This window comes from Micropterus dolomieu, linkage group LG16, assembly GCF_021292245.1.
Source record: "Micropterus dolomieu isolate WLL.071019.BEF.003 ecotype Adirondacks linkage group LG16, ASM2129224v1, whole genome shotgun sequence".
Classification (NCBI taxonomy): Eukaryota; Metazoa; Chordata; class Actinopteri; order Centrarchiformes; family Centrarchidae; genus Micropterus; species Micropterus dolomieu.
The window spans coordinates 12,881,183-12,896,916 of record NC_060165.1 but is presented as its reverse complement, the minus strand read 5'-3'; the positions used below and the strand labels follow the sequence as shown (position 1 = coordinate 12,896,916).

At 38.0% G+C, this 15,734-nt stretch overlaps 1 protein-coding gene across 2 annotated transcripts; it reads right to left on the bottom strand.

Moving 5' to 3' along the window:
* Window positions 1-223: 223 nt before the first annotated feature.
* On the bottom strand, window positions 224-13,717 carry pkp2 (plakophilin 2). 2 transcript variants are annotated; one of them, XM_046072515.1, is made up of 13 exons: window positions 13,494-13,717; window positions 11,670-11,740; window positions 10,106-10,725; window positions 9,857-9,995; window positions 9,123-9,330; window positions 8,710-8,887; window positions 5,453-5,570; window positions 4,978-5,127; window positions 3,241-3,417; window positions 2,116-2,269; window positions 1,778-1,970; window positions 1,519-1,606; window positions 224-974 (listed from the first exon to the last, which is right to left on the bottom strand). In XM_046072515.1, exons 1-13 carry the CDS (start codon window positions 13,684-13,686, stop codon window positions 912-914), a joined length of 2,352 nt encoding a protein of 783 aa, XP_045928471.1. In that variant the 5' UTR covers window positions 13,687-13,717; the 3' UTR covers window positions 224-911. The 2 variants fall into 2 exon arrangements, 1 of the variants encoding a protein (XP_045928471.1); XR_006828614.1 differs by lacking the exon at window positions 224-974 and having other exon boundaries at window positions 1,778-1,965.
* Window positions 13,718-15,734: the final 2,017 nt, after the last annotated feature.

Genomic DNA, 15,734 nt, shown 5'->3' with positions numbered 1-15,734 from the left:
GCTGAAATTCTGAACTCTTGTCTCATAATCATCTTTTGATCTTAAACCCAAATGTCTTCAGTGAACAACAAAAACAAAGGAATTTGCCTTACTGTTCCAATACTTCTGGAGGGGACTATATATGTGTGTGTGCATATTATTTATATATATATATACAGTGTGTATGTGTGTATATATATATATATATAATAGATGGATACAACTCAAATCAGAGAGCAAGAGATTTACAGCAGGAAATGATTTTAATTATTTAATAGACTATATACATTTACATATAAATTCATTGGTTTGTCATAAATAATGGTTGGTTTGATTTTCATCCTTCACAATTTCTTTAGTGTGAATAATTGAAATTTTCCATTGTAGTTTTTGTTAAATGACTGTCGCTTGAAGTGCTCAAAAAAAACAACAACACACAAAACAGTATACACAAATGTTAAGCTGCCGCTACAGTAAAACTACACAGTCATAAAGAAATACTTCATTCATTATCTTGAACATAGCATCTGAGACCGGAGAGACTTTGTTTTCAGGATGTGTTATGTTTTCTACATTTATCCGTCAGTTTTTCTGATGAAGTATCTGATGAGGAATGTGTTCTGAAATGTCAGTGGGTTTATTGTTCTGTTTCTCCATTATCTCTTTTTCAACATCCAGCTCTTTCCCCATGTCATATAATGAAAATGCAAGTTTATCCTTCAGCTAACACACATGTCACAGGACCTTTAAGGGAAATAAATGTGTTTCACAATATTTTGTTTGCAGCCTTGAGGAAAAAAAACAGTTACTAAAATGTGACACAGACCATCCAACCAAGGAGGAAGAGCGCATTAAGTGATTTGAGACCACAAGCGCAATTTTTGTTGACAATTACGGCTTGAGTTTGGTATTTACAGATCCACGGCTCAGTCTCATACAGAGTTCACAGCCTTTGTTGTCCTTGCATTGATGAAATCAGCTTTCCTGTAGCCACACTGTTGAGAGAAAAGGTTTTGAATATGGACACTATATTTAGAAGAGATTCTTAAAGCCAAAATGTATTTGTTTGGAATTCTTTCACTTGCTGCCCACAGGGGTAGTATCAAAAAAGAGAGCAATGCAAGGTGGCCAAACAAGTGAATTAAATACCTGACAGACCCAATCCTATTAATGTAATATTGCCATGAAGCATCCTCTCTCTCTCTCTCTCTCATAGCCGACACTGTCGAATTTTCTACAACAGGCCTAAATTGTCAGTGTTATGTATGTTATGCTGTACAAAACTGAAATGACTGGCGGCTATTTGCTTTGTCTACGGTATAAAACATGACACCTCAAATAAAAATGTTTTTTAAAGCTTCTAATGGTTCATAAATAGAGCCGATAAACATCAAAGAGGCTGCAGAAATACATGCAGATGGGATGGCAACATGTGTTGAGCAGCATCTAAACAATGACTCCAACCTGCTCACTGTGTGCAGAAAACTTCAGGACAAATGACTAAGACAATAGTATTGTATTGCATGAATAGGAACCCACCTTCTTGTAGGCCCCATGGAGATCACTGTGATTCCACATGGTGTGCAGCAGGACGCATGCTGCCTGACCTTCTCTGGTTGGTCCATGACTAGGAAATTTAAAATAATTAAGAAAAATGCTCTTGTAATATAAGTATTAAAAGCTAGACATTCCAGGCTCTTTGCCGTCACTACATTCTTCATAAATAAATCAAACAGGACATTATTCAGTTTCATATAGGAGCACTTTATGAGCAGCGATAAACTTAGCGCAGACTAACCCGTTGTCCTTGCTGCTGATGTTGATGATCTTTGGGAGCGCTCTCTGGTTGACGATGGCCCTGACGTGCTGCATGTTGCTCTGACTCAGGTTGATGAGGATTTGACACAGAGAAACAGTCACCTCAGTGGGCAGGTCTGTGCCGGTGTCGTTGTTGGGTAGCATGCCCACCACCTCTGGCAACACCTGCTTCACTTCAGGGTAACAAATAAAAGATATGTTGAGAGTGTGCTGTTTTTTAAGGTAACATTCATGGTCCAAATGTAAACAAATGTTTTGTGGAGAGAAATAAACATGGTTAAACATCAAAGTATCTCAGGTTTGAATGGAAACTGTTACCGATGTCAGGGTGCAGTTTTTGGTAGCGCGAGAAGTTTTTTATTAGCGATATGGCCGTCCTCCTCACATCACTCTCTCCTTCCTCTAACATCTTCTTGACATGCTGAAGGCCATTTTCCCGTTGGACAATAGTTAAGGCAATAGCTTCAGTCACCTGCAAGGCCACAGAAAACACATCAAATGTGTGAGTTTGAATTTGATTAATATAACAATGTTTTTTTGATGCTGTTAAAGCAGTAGTTCTCTAATGGGGGGGGGGGGGGGCACTTCAGATGGGTCATGGATGTTGAGCGGACCTAAACTTGCATGAATATGATTCAAGCCGTGACATAAAAAAACAAAGGTGCTCTGATGCTAACAAGACTATTGTGCTAACCCGAATCTTGCTTATTCCAATCGCCTGTATTGTTAATGATTGATAAAAAATGACATCCACTTTTGCTGGGGAGGAGGGGCATGAACTTTTTTTGGCTTCTTAATGAGGGTGTGACAGAAAAAGTTTGAGAACCACACTGTGAAAGGTTTGTTCAATAGTTTTTGTAAACAGTCTGACAAATAGTTTTTATTGTGATCAGTTTTCCATCTACAATTCCCTGTACACTTTGTCAAAGAAATACTCAGTGTGCCTTTAAAAAATAATAAAATGAGTGACATGAATGAGTCAGATTTTTTCCATCACATGAATTTCTCCATAATCACCAAAAATACCTCATAATTTTGAAAATTAATTATACATAAAAAAAAATCAAGAATTTGCTTGCTTAACTCTGTGTTATATTATAAATTTAAAATTAATTTCCATAACTTTCCAAATGTCTCTACTCATTTTGTAAAATCACTTCAACTTAGTTTCAGTCATCAGACAGAGATGTAATCCACAGACTGCTGGTAAAATAGGTGCGACCCCACACTCACTAACATTTAGTATCCAAAACATTTATTACATTTAGTACTTTGGCGTTTTGACTGTGGTTCAGGAAAGTACAGCAGGTACAAGTAAAACTAAAAATACAGTAAAACTAAAACATTAAATCCAAATATGGATCTACAGAAGTCTACAGCTGTATATGTCAGTAGTCTTTATATGTTATTTTCCTCTTTGCAGAATGAACCTGTAAAACTTACCACTCCGTTCCCAGCTGTGATGTTCTGCAGGGCTCCGATGGCAGCTTCCTGGGTGTAGTGACGCACACTGCGGGCCATCAGTGACAGGTACATCCGGATAGTGATGGTGCTCCACAACCACTCTATGCCACGGGGGTTGGCCTTCTCCTCCAGCAGGGAGCACTGTTGCTCCAGATGCTGCAGAGAAAAAAGGGTTTATGAGCTGCAGCTGATTTTATATTGGTGGTGTTAACTGGGTTCATAATGACGATGAGGCCACTATTATGCAGCAGATTAACCATGAATTACATGCCTACTTTTTTGTCTGTGTTGTTTTTCTTGCTTTTTGTGCTTGAGTAGACATTTAAAGTTTATTTTATGGCTGACCATCCATGCCATTTTGCATCATACTGTAAATTCATAGAATTATAAAGAAATCACACTGCCTAATGCAGTCAATGAGCAGCTGCAATGCAGATTGGATGGGCATGCAAAGACTTTTTTCATTAAAGACACAGTGAAATGAATAATACATTTTCCAAACTGTTATCCCCTATCCCTGTGTTTATTTTCTATTTGCTTGTTACATACTAGAAGTCTTGTTACATGCTAAATATATGTTAAAAAAAGAGAGTATTATTTTATCAATATCCCTCTACTTTCTCATCCTGTAGAGCAGTAAAATATTTTTGATGGCTTTCACTCCCCTGATTTAACACACAAAGTTCAGTTTTCTCATCACAAGAAGGGCTACTCTGCCTTTGAGAACTGTTGTATAATGTCTTCTGTGACTCTGGAGGAAGTAAAATAACCTTCATTATGTAATCAGGGTTATCCATACTAGGGACAATACAGTAAGTCAGGATACCTCCACATAAATATGACACCCCTCTCCACACATATGTGTACTACCCTTAAATTCAAGTAAGGGAAATCTTAATGGTATCGCATACACTGACATTTTATATAATTGTGAGCTTCTAACTTTTTGCAAAGCCTGTGGTGTGGCAGACCTTCACTGGCCTGCATAGAGGCCTGAACTCAACCCCACATATACACATACATCTCAAAGATATACTAAGATAAATGCAAGCATTCATTTGGAGTTTTGTTTCTGTCCACCTGACAAAAGTCCATTTGGTCACTCTCCTTTTAGCTCTGGTTTGGTCTCCACCAACTCATGAGGGAAATATCAGAATCTTTAGCTCTACTATGCTGCCTAAATAGTTGCTAATTTTGTTTTATCTGCCATTGGGTGCTGGACAGGAAGCATACAGTCAGTTTTTAGCGCTCCTTTTGTCTGGAAACAAAGGCAGTGAGAGTGAACCTTGAACTAAAAACACTGCAGAACTGAGGGGAACTGCAGTAGTCATTATTCTCTGTGGGTTTCTAACTGCTTTTGACACCTTTCATATTAAACATTTCATACACTGTTAATCTAAAAATATTTATTTGATCTAATTTCTTAGATATTAGAATGAATTTATTAGTAGATATTAATTCTAGATTTCATGAAGAATTTAAACTTTAAGTTCTTTGCACTGTTGGCACAGACGCACCAGGAAACAGCAGGAATGTAAAATGTATTATTTGGTTTGACGTTTCTCTCCACATACATACTTTGTATATAAACCTTTTAAGAAGCTGTTTTATGGGTTATTAAACCTGCAGCAGTTTTCACAGAATATCGCTCTCAGATATTATACAGCAAGGACATCTTTTATACTGTCAATGTGGATTATTGTCTGAAGGGATTACCTCTGTGATCTTTGCACTGCGATAAGCAAAGCAGCCGACGGGAACCAAGTTTTGTCGAGATTCCCGAACATCTCTGATGTACTGGTTAGGAAGCTCTGCCTCTATCTGATAAGACAGGTTGTGCAGGATGCAGACACAGTTTTCTGTGGACTTCATAGCAGATACATAGATAAATATCAAATTAAATGCAGCATGGCAAGCTGTATAGTCCAGTGAGTTTGGCTTTGTAAGTGAGACCCAACTGTTCCTGAACTATTGACTTTAATCCAGTGAGAAGCAATAGGATTTATATGAATGACCTGACATGCACTACAGGATAGAAAAGTTACAAAATATGTGCATGTGGAGGAGAACGATTTAGAAATTCCGACATGTAGACCAGTTATAAGTTGCACAATAGATCAAACCACTGAGCCGGTTGATGTGAAACAGACGATAAATGGTATCTCTGGAATGCTTATCATTTTCATTTCACCTTGTCATCTGTCTTATAGTCAGCTATGGATCCCCGGATGTAGTAGACCAGAGAGTCAATAAGATTCTCACACTCCCTCATTGCTTTCCTGCTGTGTGGTCCAGCAGAGCTCAGATTTCTAGAAACAGAAACAGTCAAAGTAATGTGATATTTGTGTTTGTTTCAGTCAGATGAGCATTTTTCAGTCCCACTGAAACCATTTTAGAAAACTTAGCAACATTAATGACAAATAATTCTGATAATTATAGTAAGCCAAATGAAAATTGCATCTTATGTCAAACACATCTTTTAAAAAAGTTAATGGATGCACCATTTTGGATCTCAGGCATTTTCATAACTAGTAGCAAGCATGAGAAATTATTTCAGACTACCAAACCATTTTTATGTAATCCTACTTCCCTAGGAAAATAAATACAGCTATTAACATTGTAACTCCACACAACAGGTTCTTTGTGCTGTGATGAAATTTAAATTGGAGAGGAACTCATCATTTTTCTCATCCACAGGGAGCTCAAAAGGTTTGAGAACATGATTAGGAGAACATGATAACAGCAGAGCGGAGAGAAGAGAGAGCCCAATGAATAATTCAGTCTTCTCTCATTTGATTTGGCTATAGTTGCCAAGGGAGTAGTACTTCTGATATCTCCTGCTTGGTAAACAGAGAGATGATATATGTCTTAACAACTAAGCCAACAATATGATACATAATCTTAGACCACAACATTTAAATTGTAGTTTTCCACAATACCATGGCAGTAGAGAACTTGTATAAAAAATCGGATAGGGATTACTTATGATTTTTTTGTGACTAGGCTTAAATAGAAGCAGTATTAGTCTTGTTGTTTTTAGCCACGCTAGCTAGATGTAGTGGAGAATGAGGCTTTTCGCCACACTTTATACTTTCATTTGAATCCCTCAAAAACTGAATATATAATATATTCCCTTTCAATGAGTAATGGAGGTCTCAACTCGAAATGGAGTAACCTGACTCTCCTTAAGCTTATTCAGTTCAACTTCAAAAGATATGGACTGTCAAATACGTCTTGTGCACTTGTGACAATCATTCTCATCGTGGGGTTGCTGTGTCTCAATTCGCGCCCTTCCATACTAACACATACTGTTATGAGTGCATAGGTGCGTTCACACTGACAAGTATGGCAAAATGAGTACCCGGATGGAAAACTCTTAACGGTCAAAAAGGTGAGCGTGGAACACTGGACACTTTTCACCCTCAATGGTTTCCATCTTGGCTACGTAGCGGAAGAGGATGGAGCATCATCTTATTTTCAAATAAAATGGCGGTAGAGGAAGCTGCGGCAGTTGCAATTGTCAAGTACATTAATTTTACTCATAAAACTGAAGTTATTGTTTAATAAGAACGACTGAAAGTCAGTGCTCAGCTTCAATCGGTAATATTAAAAACCACAGACCAAGCCAGAAATCTTGGTGTAGTCATGGACTCAAACCTGAATTTAAGCAGCCACATTAAGACAATTACAAAGTCAGCCTACTATCACCTGAAGAATATTTCAAGGATTAAAGGACTTATGTCTCAGCAGGACCTGGAAAAACTTGTCCATGCATTTATCTTTAGTCGATTTGACTACTGTAACAGTGTTTTCACATGGCTCCCTAAAAAATCCATCAGACAGCTGCAGCTGATTCAGAACGCTGCTGCTTTCATCCTCACTAAGACCAAAAAAGTGGATCACATCACTCCAGTTCTCAGGTCTTTACACTGGCTTCCTGTATGTCAAAGAATTGATTTTAAAATCCTGCTGTTAGTTTATAAAGCACTAAATGGTTTAGGGCCTGCTTTCCGATTCCTTTCTGAGTCTAAACTAAACAAGGAGAAGCAGCTTTCAGTTTTTCTGCTCCATATATCTAGAACAAACTCCCAGATAACTGCAGGTCTGCTGAAACAGTCGGTTCTTTTAAATTAAGACTGAAGACTTTTCTTTTAACCACTGCCTTTAATTAAATCAAATGTAAGGCTGCAGATCAATATTGTACAATGCACTGTGACTTTTACAGTCCTGTTTTACCCTGTTTTTATTTCCTATTTAACTCTTTAAAATTAATTTTATCCTGTTTTTCTATTTTACCCTTTCTAAAAATTATATTTTAATGTGTTTTTTTTCACTTTCCCTATGTTGCTTTTATGTTTTATGTAAAGCACTTTGAATTCCCTTGTTGTTGAAATGTGCTATACAAATAAACTTGCCTTGCCTTAATGAATGTGAAACCCAACCCTGTTCTCCCCTATTGTCATGACTTTGGTAATCCGCTGACTTTTGCTCTTGCACCACCAGCAGTTTTTTGTGGTTTTAAATAAATGTCTTGACAACTATTGGAATTTCAATAAGTTAATTACTCTGGTTTATAAGCAAATTCCTGCTAAACTAATGACATTCCCATCAGCTTCTCCAGTACTGTGTGATTAGTGCTCACTAGCAAATGTTAGAATGCTAACAGGCTAAACAAAAATGGTGAATATAAACCTGCAATACTGTGAGCATGTTTGAATAATGATGTTAGCATTTAGCTTAAGTAGGCTACAAAGCTACAAGCATGGCTGTAGACTCTCATTGTTAAGATGACTGATAACTGAAACTGAAGACACTGAATATTTCTTTACTGCATCATCAAGTTACTGTCCTGTTTGTTTCCTTCTTTAAATTCCTTTTATTGGGAGTTTGCCACCAAGATTAATTGGAAATCAAAATGACTAATAGTCCTTTCCACAGAAATCCTTGTCAGTATTTCTTGCTTATTATTGTAGCACAATAAAGCTGAAGCAACAGTTAACACCTTGTTAATACCTTGTTGTTTACGCACAGCCTGACACTGAATTGTAGTTCAGCCATCTGTAAACTCTTGCCCTTTGTAATATCATCAAGTATTGCCTTATTCTGCACAATTACCAAACAATAATTCTACTGTGGATCTTTTTTACTGCTGATAGACTGTAAACTCTTTAACTTTTTCCACCAGTTTTTTTTTCCAAATGTGCCATTCTGTTCCATACTGATCACAAAGTATGACTTTGTGGTCGTTGGTGATAAAGTGAAATCAATTTTTATGTATTTAATGTCCAGCAAAGCACATGCCTATTGTTGTAGACATTCTCAAATGCCATATTTAGTTTGGTACGAGCTGATTATCTAACTCCAGTAATGTGTCTGTTTACTTTTCTATAATCAACACGCCACAAGCCCTCTGAGTATCTCGTTTTAAAGCTAACAAAAGAAGCTTACCGCAGGCAGCCAGTAGCACTGTAGAAAACATCAGCATCAGCTAGGAGCTCGTCTTTTGGGTTTTCCCCTTCAGAAATGCCAGAACTGGGCACCAGGACTGACTGGGTGAGGACTGATAACGCCTCTCTTGAGAAGCGCTCCTTCAAAAGGTCATGAGAGGAGAGGTTCCACAAAAGACCTAGGAGTGAGATGGAAATTTACTTTTTTATTTGCAAAGAGCTTTATGTCAAATGTTTTGCTAAACTAGGTCTATATTTAAAACCCCTACAGTGCCACCCTTAAAGTCAGCATGTGTATATAAAACAAGTACAGTCGGGGTGACAGTATTACCAAATAGTGCAGCAATCAAAAGTAGAAAATGTGGTTTTAAACATTGTCGAGATCCTCTTTATGTAGGTAAGTAAATAGCTGACCAGTAAGTTCCCTTCTGGTCTCCACATCTCGGCTGCTCTTCAGTGCATGCAAAATGGTGGCCAGGCCGTCATTTTCCTTCACCTCCATCTTGTTTTCGCTGCTCTGGTAAACTACATTGCGTAGTGCCCCAGCTGCGACACGCTGCACTTCCTCATTGTCGATGCTAAGAAGCTGCAGGAGCTTTCCAATCCCACGGAGATAGTATACCTGGGAACAAGAGTGGATTATTGATTGACAGATTCATTGGCAGACAGACACAGAATCTAAATAAGCCGTGCCATTCAAATGTCACGTATTAATTCATTGACAACATGAAAGATAACACTGCTGTTTCCCAATTTTATTGTTCCTTCTAAATGCTCTGAATCTACAACATTTAAAGTGTGTCTGAGATGTCTGTTGTTATGTGATTGAGCTAGGGTTTGAGGAGAAAAAATACTTAAAATCTTATATTTCAAATCAGGCTTGGACTATTTTGTTTAAAAACGGTTTGGATACACTACAAATGATAATAATACACTTTATTTAAATAAATAGTAGGGTGGGTCATATGCAAAAGACACATTTCAACCCCACTTAACATGACTTGTGTCTGTTGAAATGTTGCAGTAAAACCTACTACAGACATTATCTAGAGTGATAAGATGTGGTAATATGTTGCAATAAGTGCCACAAATGAAAACTTTGAAATCACTGCAAAATGATCCCAGACAATGCATATGATAAAACATACCATCTTTTTAGCATCTGCACTCTTGAAACATTGACTCTGTATGTGGCTGGCTGCACAGATCAGGGTTTCGTCATTATCCTGGGTCAGCAGGTTCACGGCCCTCTCTAACGTCATCTCTGGGGGCTTCTTCTCTGACTTCCTGTGTGAGAAGACAGCCATGAATGCAAAAAAACCCCCCCCAAATGTCTCAAAATGCAGTTCATGGCCTGAATCAGACATTACAGGACACAAACAAACACATAATCTTACAGTGTCATGACATTGTGTGCCTGTATCTGCTGAGTGGGGAGTTCTACTTCCATCTGCCTCCCCATGTCCACCTCCATGCTGGCGACCGAGGGTGGGTATGAATTCAGTCTCCGGGGACCCTGACTCACCCTCCTCATTTGACTCAACCAGGACAAGCCTTCATCATGCTGGATAGCTCCAAACACCATATCACCATTTCTCTGCACTGTATGTTTCTCCTGTTTGACAACACTTTGGTTAGGATTCCAGGAAGAGCCATATTTGCCACTCTGAAACGCTGCCTTTGCAAGCACAGGCCGTGGTGCGACTGTCTGTCTAAGTGACCTTTGGCGGTAGGTCCCGAGTGCAGATGTGGACATGCTTGGCCGCGTCGCACGGGGTGCCTCTGAGAAGGCATAGCGTTGAAATGAATCAGCAACCACTGAGTGGTCTGACAGAGTGCCCCCCATGTGCGACTGACTGGGTCCCGGATGGGAGTATGTCCCAAAATGGAGACTATTATAAATGAAGCAACTGCGAGGTAACACTGGGCTCTCTGGTGGAGACACTTCCACTCTCCTGGATGGTCTCTGCACATTGTTGCTTGAAAGAGAGCGGCTAGCGAAGCCCAATCCATTTACCTGTGAGAAAAAAAAAAACACAATCCACACTTTTATTCAATCCACATATTTTTTTCAGCTGGTTCTTTCAGTTTAAAGTCCTTTATTTAGTATTTATATATATATATATATATATATATATGATTACTGAGTTATATAATTCATTAAAAAACACATTCATTCTCATTGTATTTAAAACTGAACACCCGCATACAGTAGAAACTCCACTATTTAATTTACACAAATGAAATGTTTGAAATGTATTGTCTTAAACTGTGCTGTACGAAAAAACCGGGGTATTATATAGTAATATAATATAATTCCCTATTTACACAAGTTGTCATGTACAACATTTTTTCTTTCTACAATAAGCACATTGGCAACATCTCTTGTATGTGGAGCCAGGCAAAATGTGGTAAAAGGTTATCAGACAAGTCAAAAATATAACTGAATATATCCAAACATCTTAAATTAGAGTTTAAAAGGAATCTAAAATTTTATATTTTTCCTTTACCACTAATCACATGATAAAATACATTACACAGTCAGTTTGAGGGCTCCATATACCTAGAGCTAACACGGTCACAAATGATCTATAATGTCAAACTACATGTAAGAACACAATGATTCATTTGATAAGCCTGGAAGCTCTGAACAAACTGCAGCAACACACCATTTGACTACATTCAAATGATGGAGTACAATTTTTAACGTGCAGCCTGATATGCATCTACGAGTACAAGTAGTTCTTTTATAATGGACAGGTACAAAATTAAAAAGAGGACAACTCAAACACGCAAAGTATTGAACTCATGGCTATCTGTCATGGAATTTGAGCATGAGTTTTAACAGGGTGAAAGGACAATCAGATCAGAAGTTTTAGTGACAGAAAATGATCGATGATAGTAAATAGTTTGTGTGTGTCTGTGCATGAATAGGGAGAGCAAGGTAAACCAGTCCCTTACCTGTCTCTTTGGTAAAAGTCCATTTGGAGCAGCAAAGCTGTTGGCTGTGTTTTTCTGTAAATGGACACCAGCTGAAACAAGTTGAAGAGGTTTTGTTAGTGTACTGTTTCACACTGTAATTCCTAAACGCATGGATACACTACCACTTCCTTGGGTTGGGGGCATGACTCCTAACCCGGCTGCCTGAGCTGAGACAGTACAGTGCACACTCATAGTGCTGCAGGGGTCTTTCTAAACTATCGCAAACCAAATATCATGTCCATTTGCATTATGACAAGAGGAAGGCAGATGAGATAGATATTTTAAACCCTGTCTATGTCTGTTATTTAAGTGTTTCATTAAATCATATAATTGCCACAAATACCAAGTTCCACGTTATTTATCAAATAACATAGTTAATTGATACTTTCTTGACTTTTGGTTGGACAAAAAAAGACATTTGAACCTTCGGCTTTATGATATACATTTTTAAAACGATTTCCCCATGTTTTATAACCAAGCAATAAATCACTTATTATAGAAAATAAGTGCCAGATTAATCAATAATGAAAATAATCGTTGTAGCTGCAGCCCTATTAATATGTAATTGACAAATTTCCCTCTAGACTAAATAATTTCTGACTCAATATTCATTAACGCTGAGCTTATTCTACTTTTTATTTCAGTCTTCAGGTCTGAAATGACTTCACACTTATTTTAGTTATGGAACTCGCTTGAGAAAGCCAGCTGAAATAGTTTCATTTTTTCTTCCTACATTAGACCGACATGGTAAATCATCTTGTTTAAATTCATATAACCTATTAATAAGTAGTGACAAACTTATCTTTTATAGAACAATAAAACAACAAAAATATTATTATTATTTTTGGTTTACGACTGACTGGAGTTCACAGCTGACCCACCCTTCACTTTATTTAGGCTACCAGTGCAAAATAAATAAGGGCATAACCCCATGGAAAGCAGGCCAGCGGGTGAGATATTAAATTCAAGCTTTGTCACCTGTCGCTTTGATCTCCCTTTAGGTGGATGAATGAAACTGCAGAAACCTGTTGGACAAGCAAAACACTATGCAGCATGCATTCCAGTCTCAAAATATACATGTATTTAGTCTAAATGATAGTAGACATCCAGTAAGCTAACCACAGAGCGTATCCTCTGGATAGAGAAGGCCGCTTATAGGGTCTATAGCAGTGGTTCCCAATTTAGGGATTAGGACCCCTCCACAAGGTCAAAAGATAATTAATGGAACACGAAAAAAGAAAAACATTGTTCTGCTGCTCAAATTTCTTTAACCTAATTGTTGCTTTTTATTCTCTTGTAAAATAATATAATATAATAATGGTTTCCCCTTGTTGGGGTCTAAAAGTTAAAGTAAAACAATCAAATGAATCAAACTGAGAGGTTTATAGGAGAAATCAGTGTCAACCAATGATGATGGGTCACATCACCAGCAAGTACACACTTCATTAAAAGCAGTCACGAACCAAAACATGCTGGAAACTATTGTTTAATAGCTTATAGTTAAACTGTCTTATACAGTGCTTCCCAAACAAAATTTCAAAAAGAGAAAGAGGCCTAGATAACTAGTCTTTGTTGTAAGTATGAATAGTGTGATGGAGCCTTGTGAATATTTGGCGCCCAGAGTGTACCACCCTCAGTACACACAGGCAATTTTGAAAATAGTGGGCTATCTCATAGGGTTGACCTGATGTGCATCCTGATGCGGATACATTTGTTAACAGCCTAATATCGGAGAGCCTATTTTCGGTATCCTGTGACTCATCCATTCATTAATCAAGACAATATAAGAAAACTGGATATTACCGTTTGATGCGGGCTTTCTTGCCTTCCGTGACAGTGTGAGCTGAACCTGCTGGTGAACGCGCAGACTCCGGTCGTTTGAATTCAGTTTCGTCGAGGATCTTGGAGACGGCTCGGCCGGCAGAGCCAGACTGGTGTCATCCAGCACGAAGGAGTCCTGCGCAGGTAACGCTGATTTAAAAAACACCTCTTCCATTGTGAACAAATTCAAATCCGCTGAGAGTCTAGGTCGGTCGCTTCATTTGACTCGATGTGTCGGATAATGTCCTTCTTTGTTGTCCCACTCAGGTGGGTCGACCGACGTCCTGACACTGAGGAGGGCGGGGCTAGAGGCGGACTTACCTGAGGTGTCAGGTGTGGGGAGGTAGGCCTATCGGTTAACATTACTTTTTAATATTACAATCAGTGTGGGATGTAACTAAATAAATTTACTCGGTCACTGCAGACTACTTATAACCAGGGTAGGTAATATATTTCAAATGCATTTTTGTTATAGACTATTTGTTGAAATTCTCTTTACATCCTGACAGCAACTAATAAATCAAATGCCCATAAACCCATCCAATCATTTCATTAGGCTGAAGTACAATTAATTCAGTTGTACTGTAATTATTTTCAATTCCTGCTACTTACGCCTACTACATTTCAGAGGGTAGTGTAGGACTACTTTTAATCTACATTAATACAGCTTGACTATTCAAGGCATTGTAAGCAACTGATTCCAGGAGTTCAACTGGAAAGGATAAATGTGATTTTTTTTTTTCAAGGTACAAGGTACAAGGTACAAGGTAGATTTATTTGTCACATTACAACAGGTTGCAAAGTGAAACTGGGTTTGTAACTCCCTTCTGCTACAAAGCAGACAATACAGTAATATAAAAGCAATTATAAAAATGGTAGACAGTAATAAACTATACTAATTTCTTTCTGTCTGCTCCATATATCACAGAGAAATCAACACATATGTTTAATCTTTCTATCGCAACTGGCTTATTCCCTAGTGTATGGAGGTCGGCTCAGGGAGTCACTGCTCTACATAAAGGATGTAATAGAAATGATCTAGATCAGGGGTCTGGGAGTCTCAAGTCTGAGACTGTGGGCCTCCCCTCAGGCTTGGCAAAAGGCACCTCCTTGACCTTCCTTAGTTTCCTTAGAGGTTAGTTTCACTCAAGTCCAAGATGCCTAAGGGATCATGATTATGTTATTTGATGCCATAGACTCAACAATTGAACGAAAACAACCTAATATTGCTGTTTAACATAATTTCAGACTACACCAAATACAAAAAGTGGTCTGTCCTGAGGCATTTATTGTTTCTGACTCTGGGAAAGTGGGAAATACATTAAAATTCCCCTAAGCTACTGTATCTCTAAAATATCTCTTCAACCAAATCACACACATTTAGGATATTCTATCTCCTTTTTATAACTAATGTAATATTTTTTCACTGAGCCTCCCCTGGAACAGTTTAGAAACCCCCCAACTTGGAACACGTCTGATCTAGATAATTACAGAACTATAGTAGGTAGTGTCCAGGGTGAGAACACAAAAGGTGTTCTGCAAGGCTCAATTTCGGGTCTGTCCTCTTCACCATTTATATTAATAATATTGTCACATCATTAAGTGGTTGGCAAGTCCGTCTTTATGCTGATGACACTAGTGTGTACTGTATTGCTGATTCTGTACAATGAGCCAATGAGAACCTGCAACTTTCCTTTAATGCTTAAACTGGTACTTAATACAAATAAGACAAAATTCATACTGTTTACCAGAGACACCGATATTGATCATAATAGTATGCGTATATCCATGGCAAATGAATCTAACATTGAAATAGTTACTGAATATAAATATCTTGGCATCTGGCGTGATGAAAAAATTTACAGTAAAAAACCATAAAGACAATCTTCTGCAAACTATGTCAAAAAAGTGACGGAGCAGTTTACAGGAGAAATCACACATTGTTAACCAGTGACAATGGGTCATTAGCACACACTGCAATTTAAGATGGATAATTTATCTTTATTATAACTATGAATAATGTGAGAGAGGCGTGTGAATGTTTGGGACTGCCATCAGAAAATAGAAACAAGTCTGTCATATAGGGGTGGCCCGATGCCCGTGCATCTTGTTGCAGTCACCTGTGTAATAGTATCTGAGAGTCTATTGTGTGGTATTATGCGATTCATCATATATTAATCAAAATCACAGAAGAAAACTGAACGGTCTATCATTCTGCCCTCA

Bases quoted from the DNA above. Each gene is read 5' to 3' on its own strand.
- pkp2 (XM_046072515.1), bottom strand. From the start codon at position 13,686: ATGGAAGAGGTGTTTTTTAAATCAGCGTTACCTGCGCAGGACTCCTTC. The intron at 5,571-8,709 runs GTAAGCTTCTTT...TTCTGTTTCTAG, and splicing joins AGTGCTACTGGCTGCCTGCG to AAATCTGAGCTCTGCTGGAC. The intron at 1,971-2,115 runs GTAACAGTTTCC...GTTACCCTGAAG, and splicing joins AAAACTGCACCCTGACATCG to TGAAGCAGGTGTTGCCAGAG.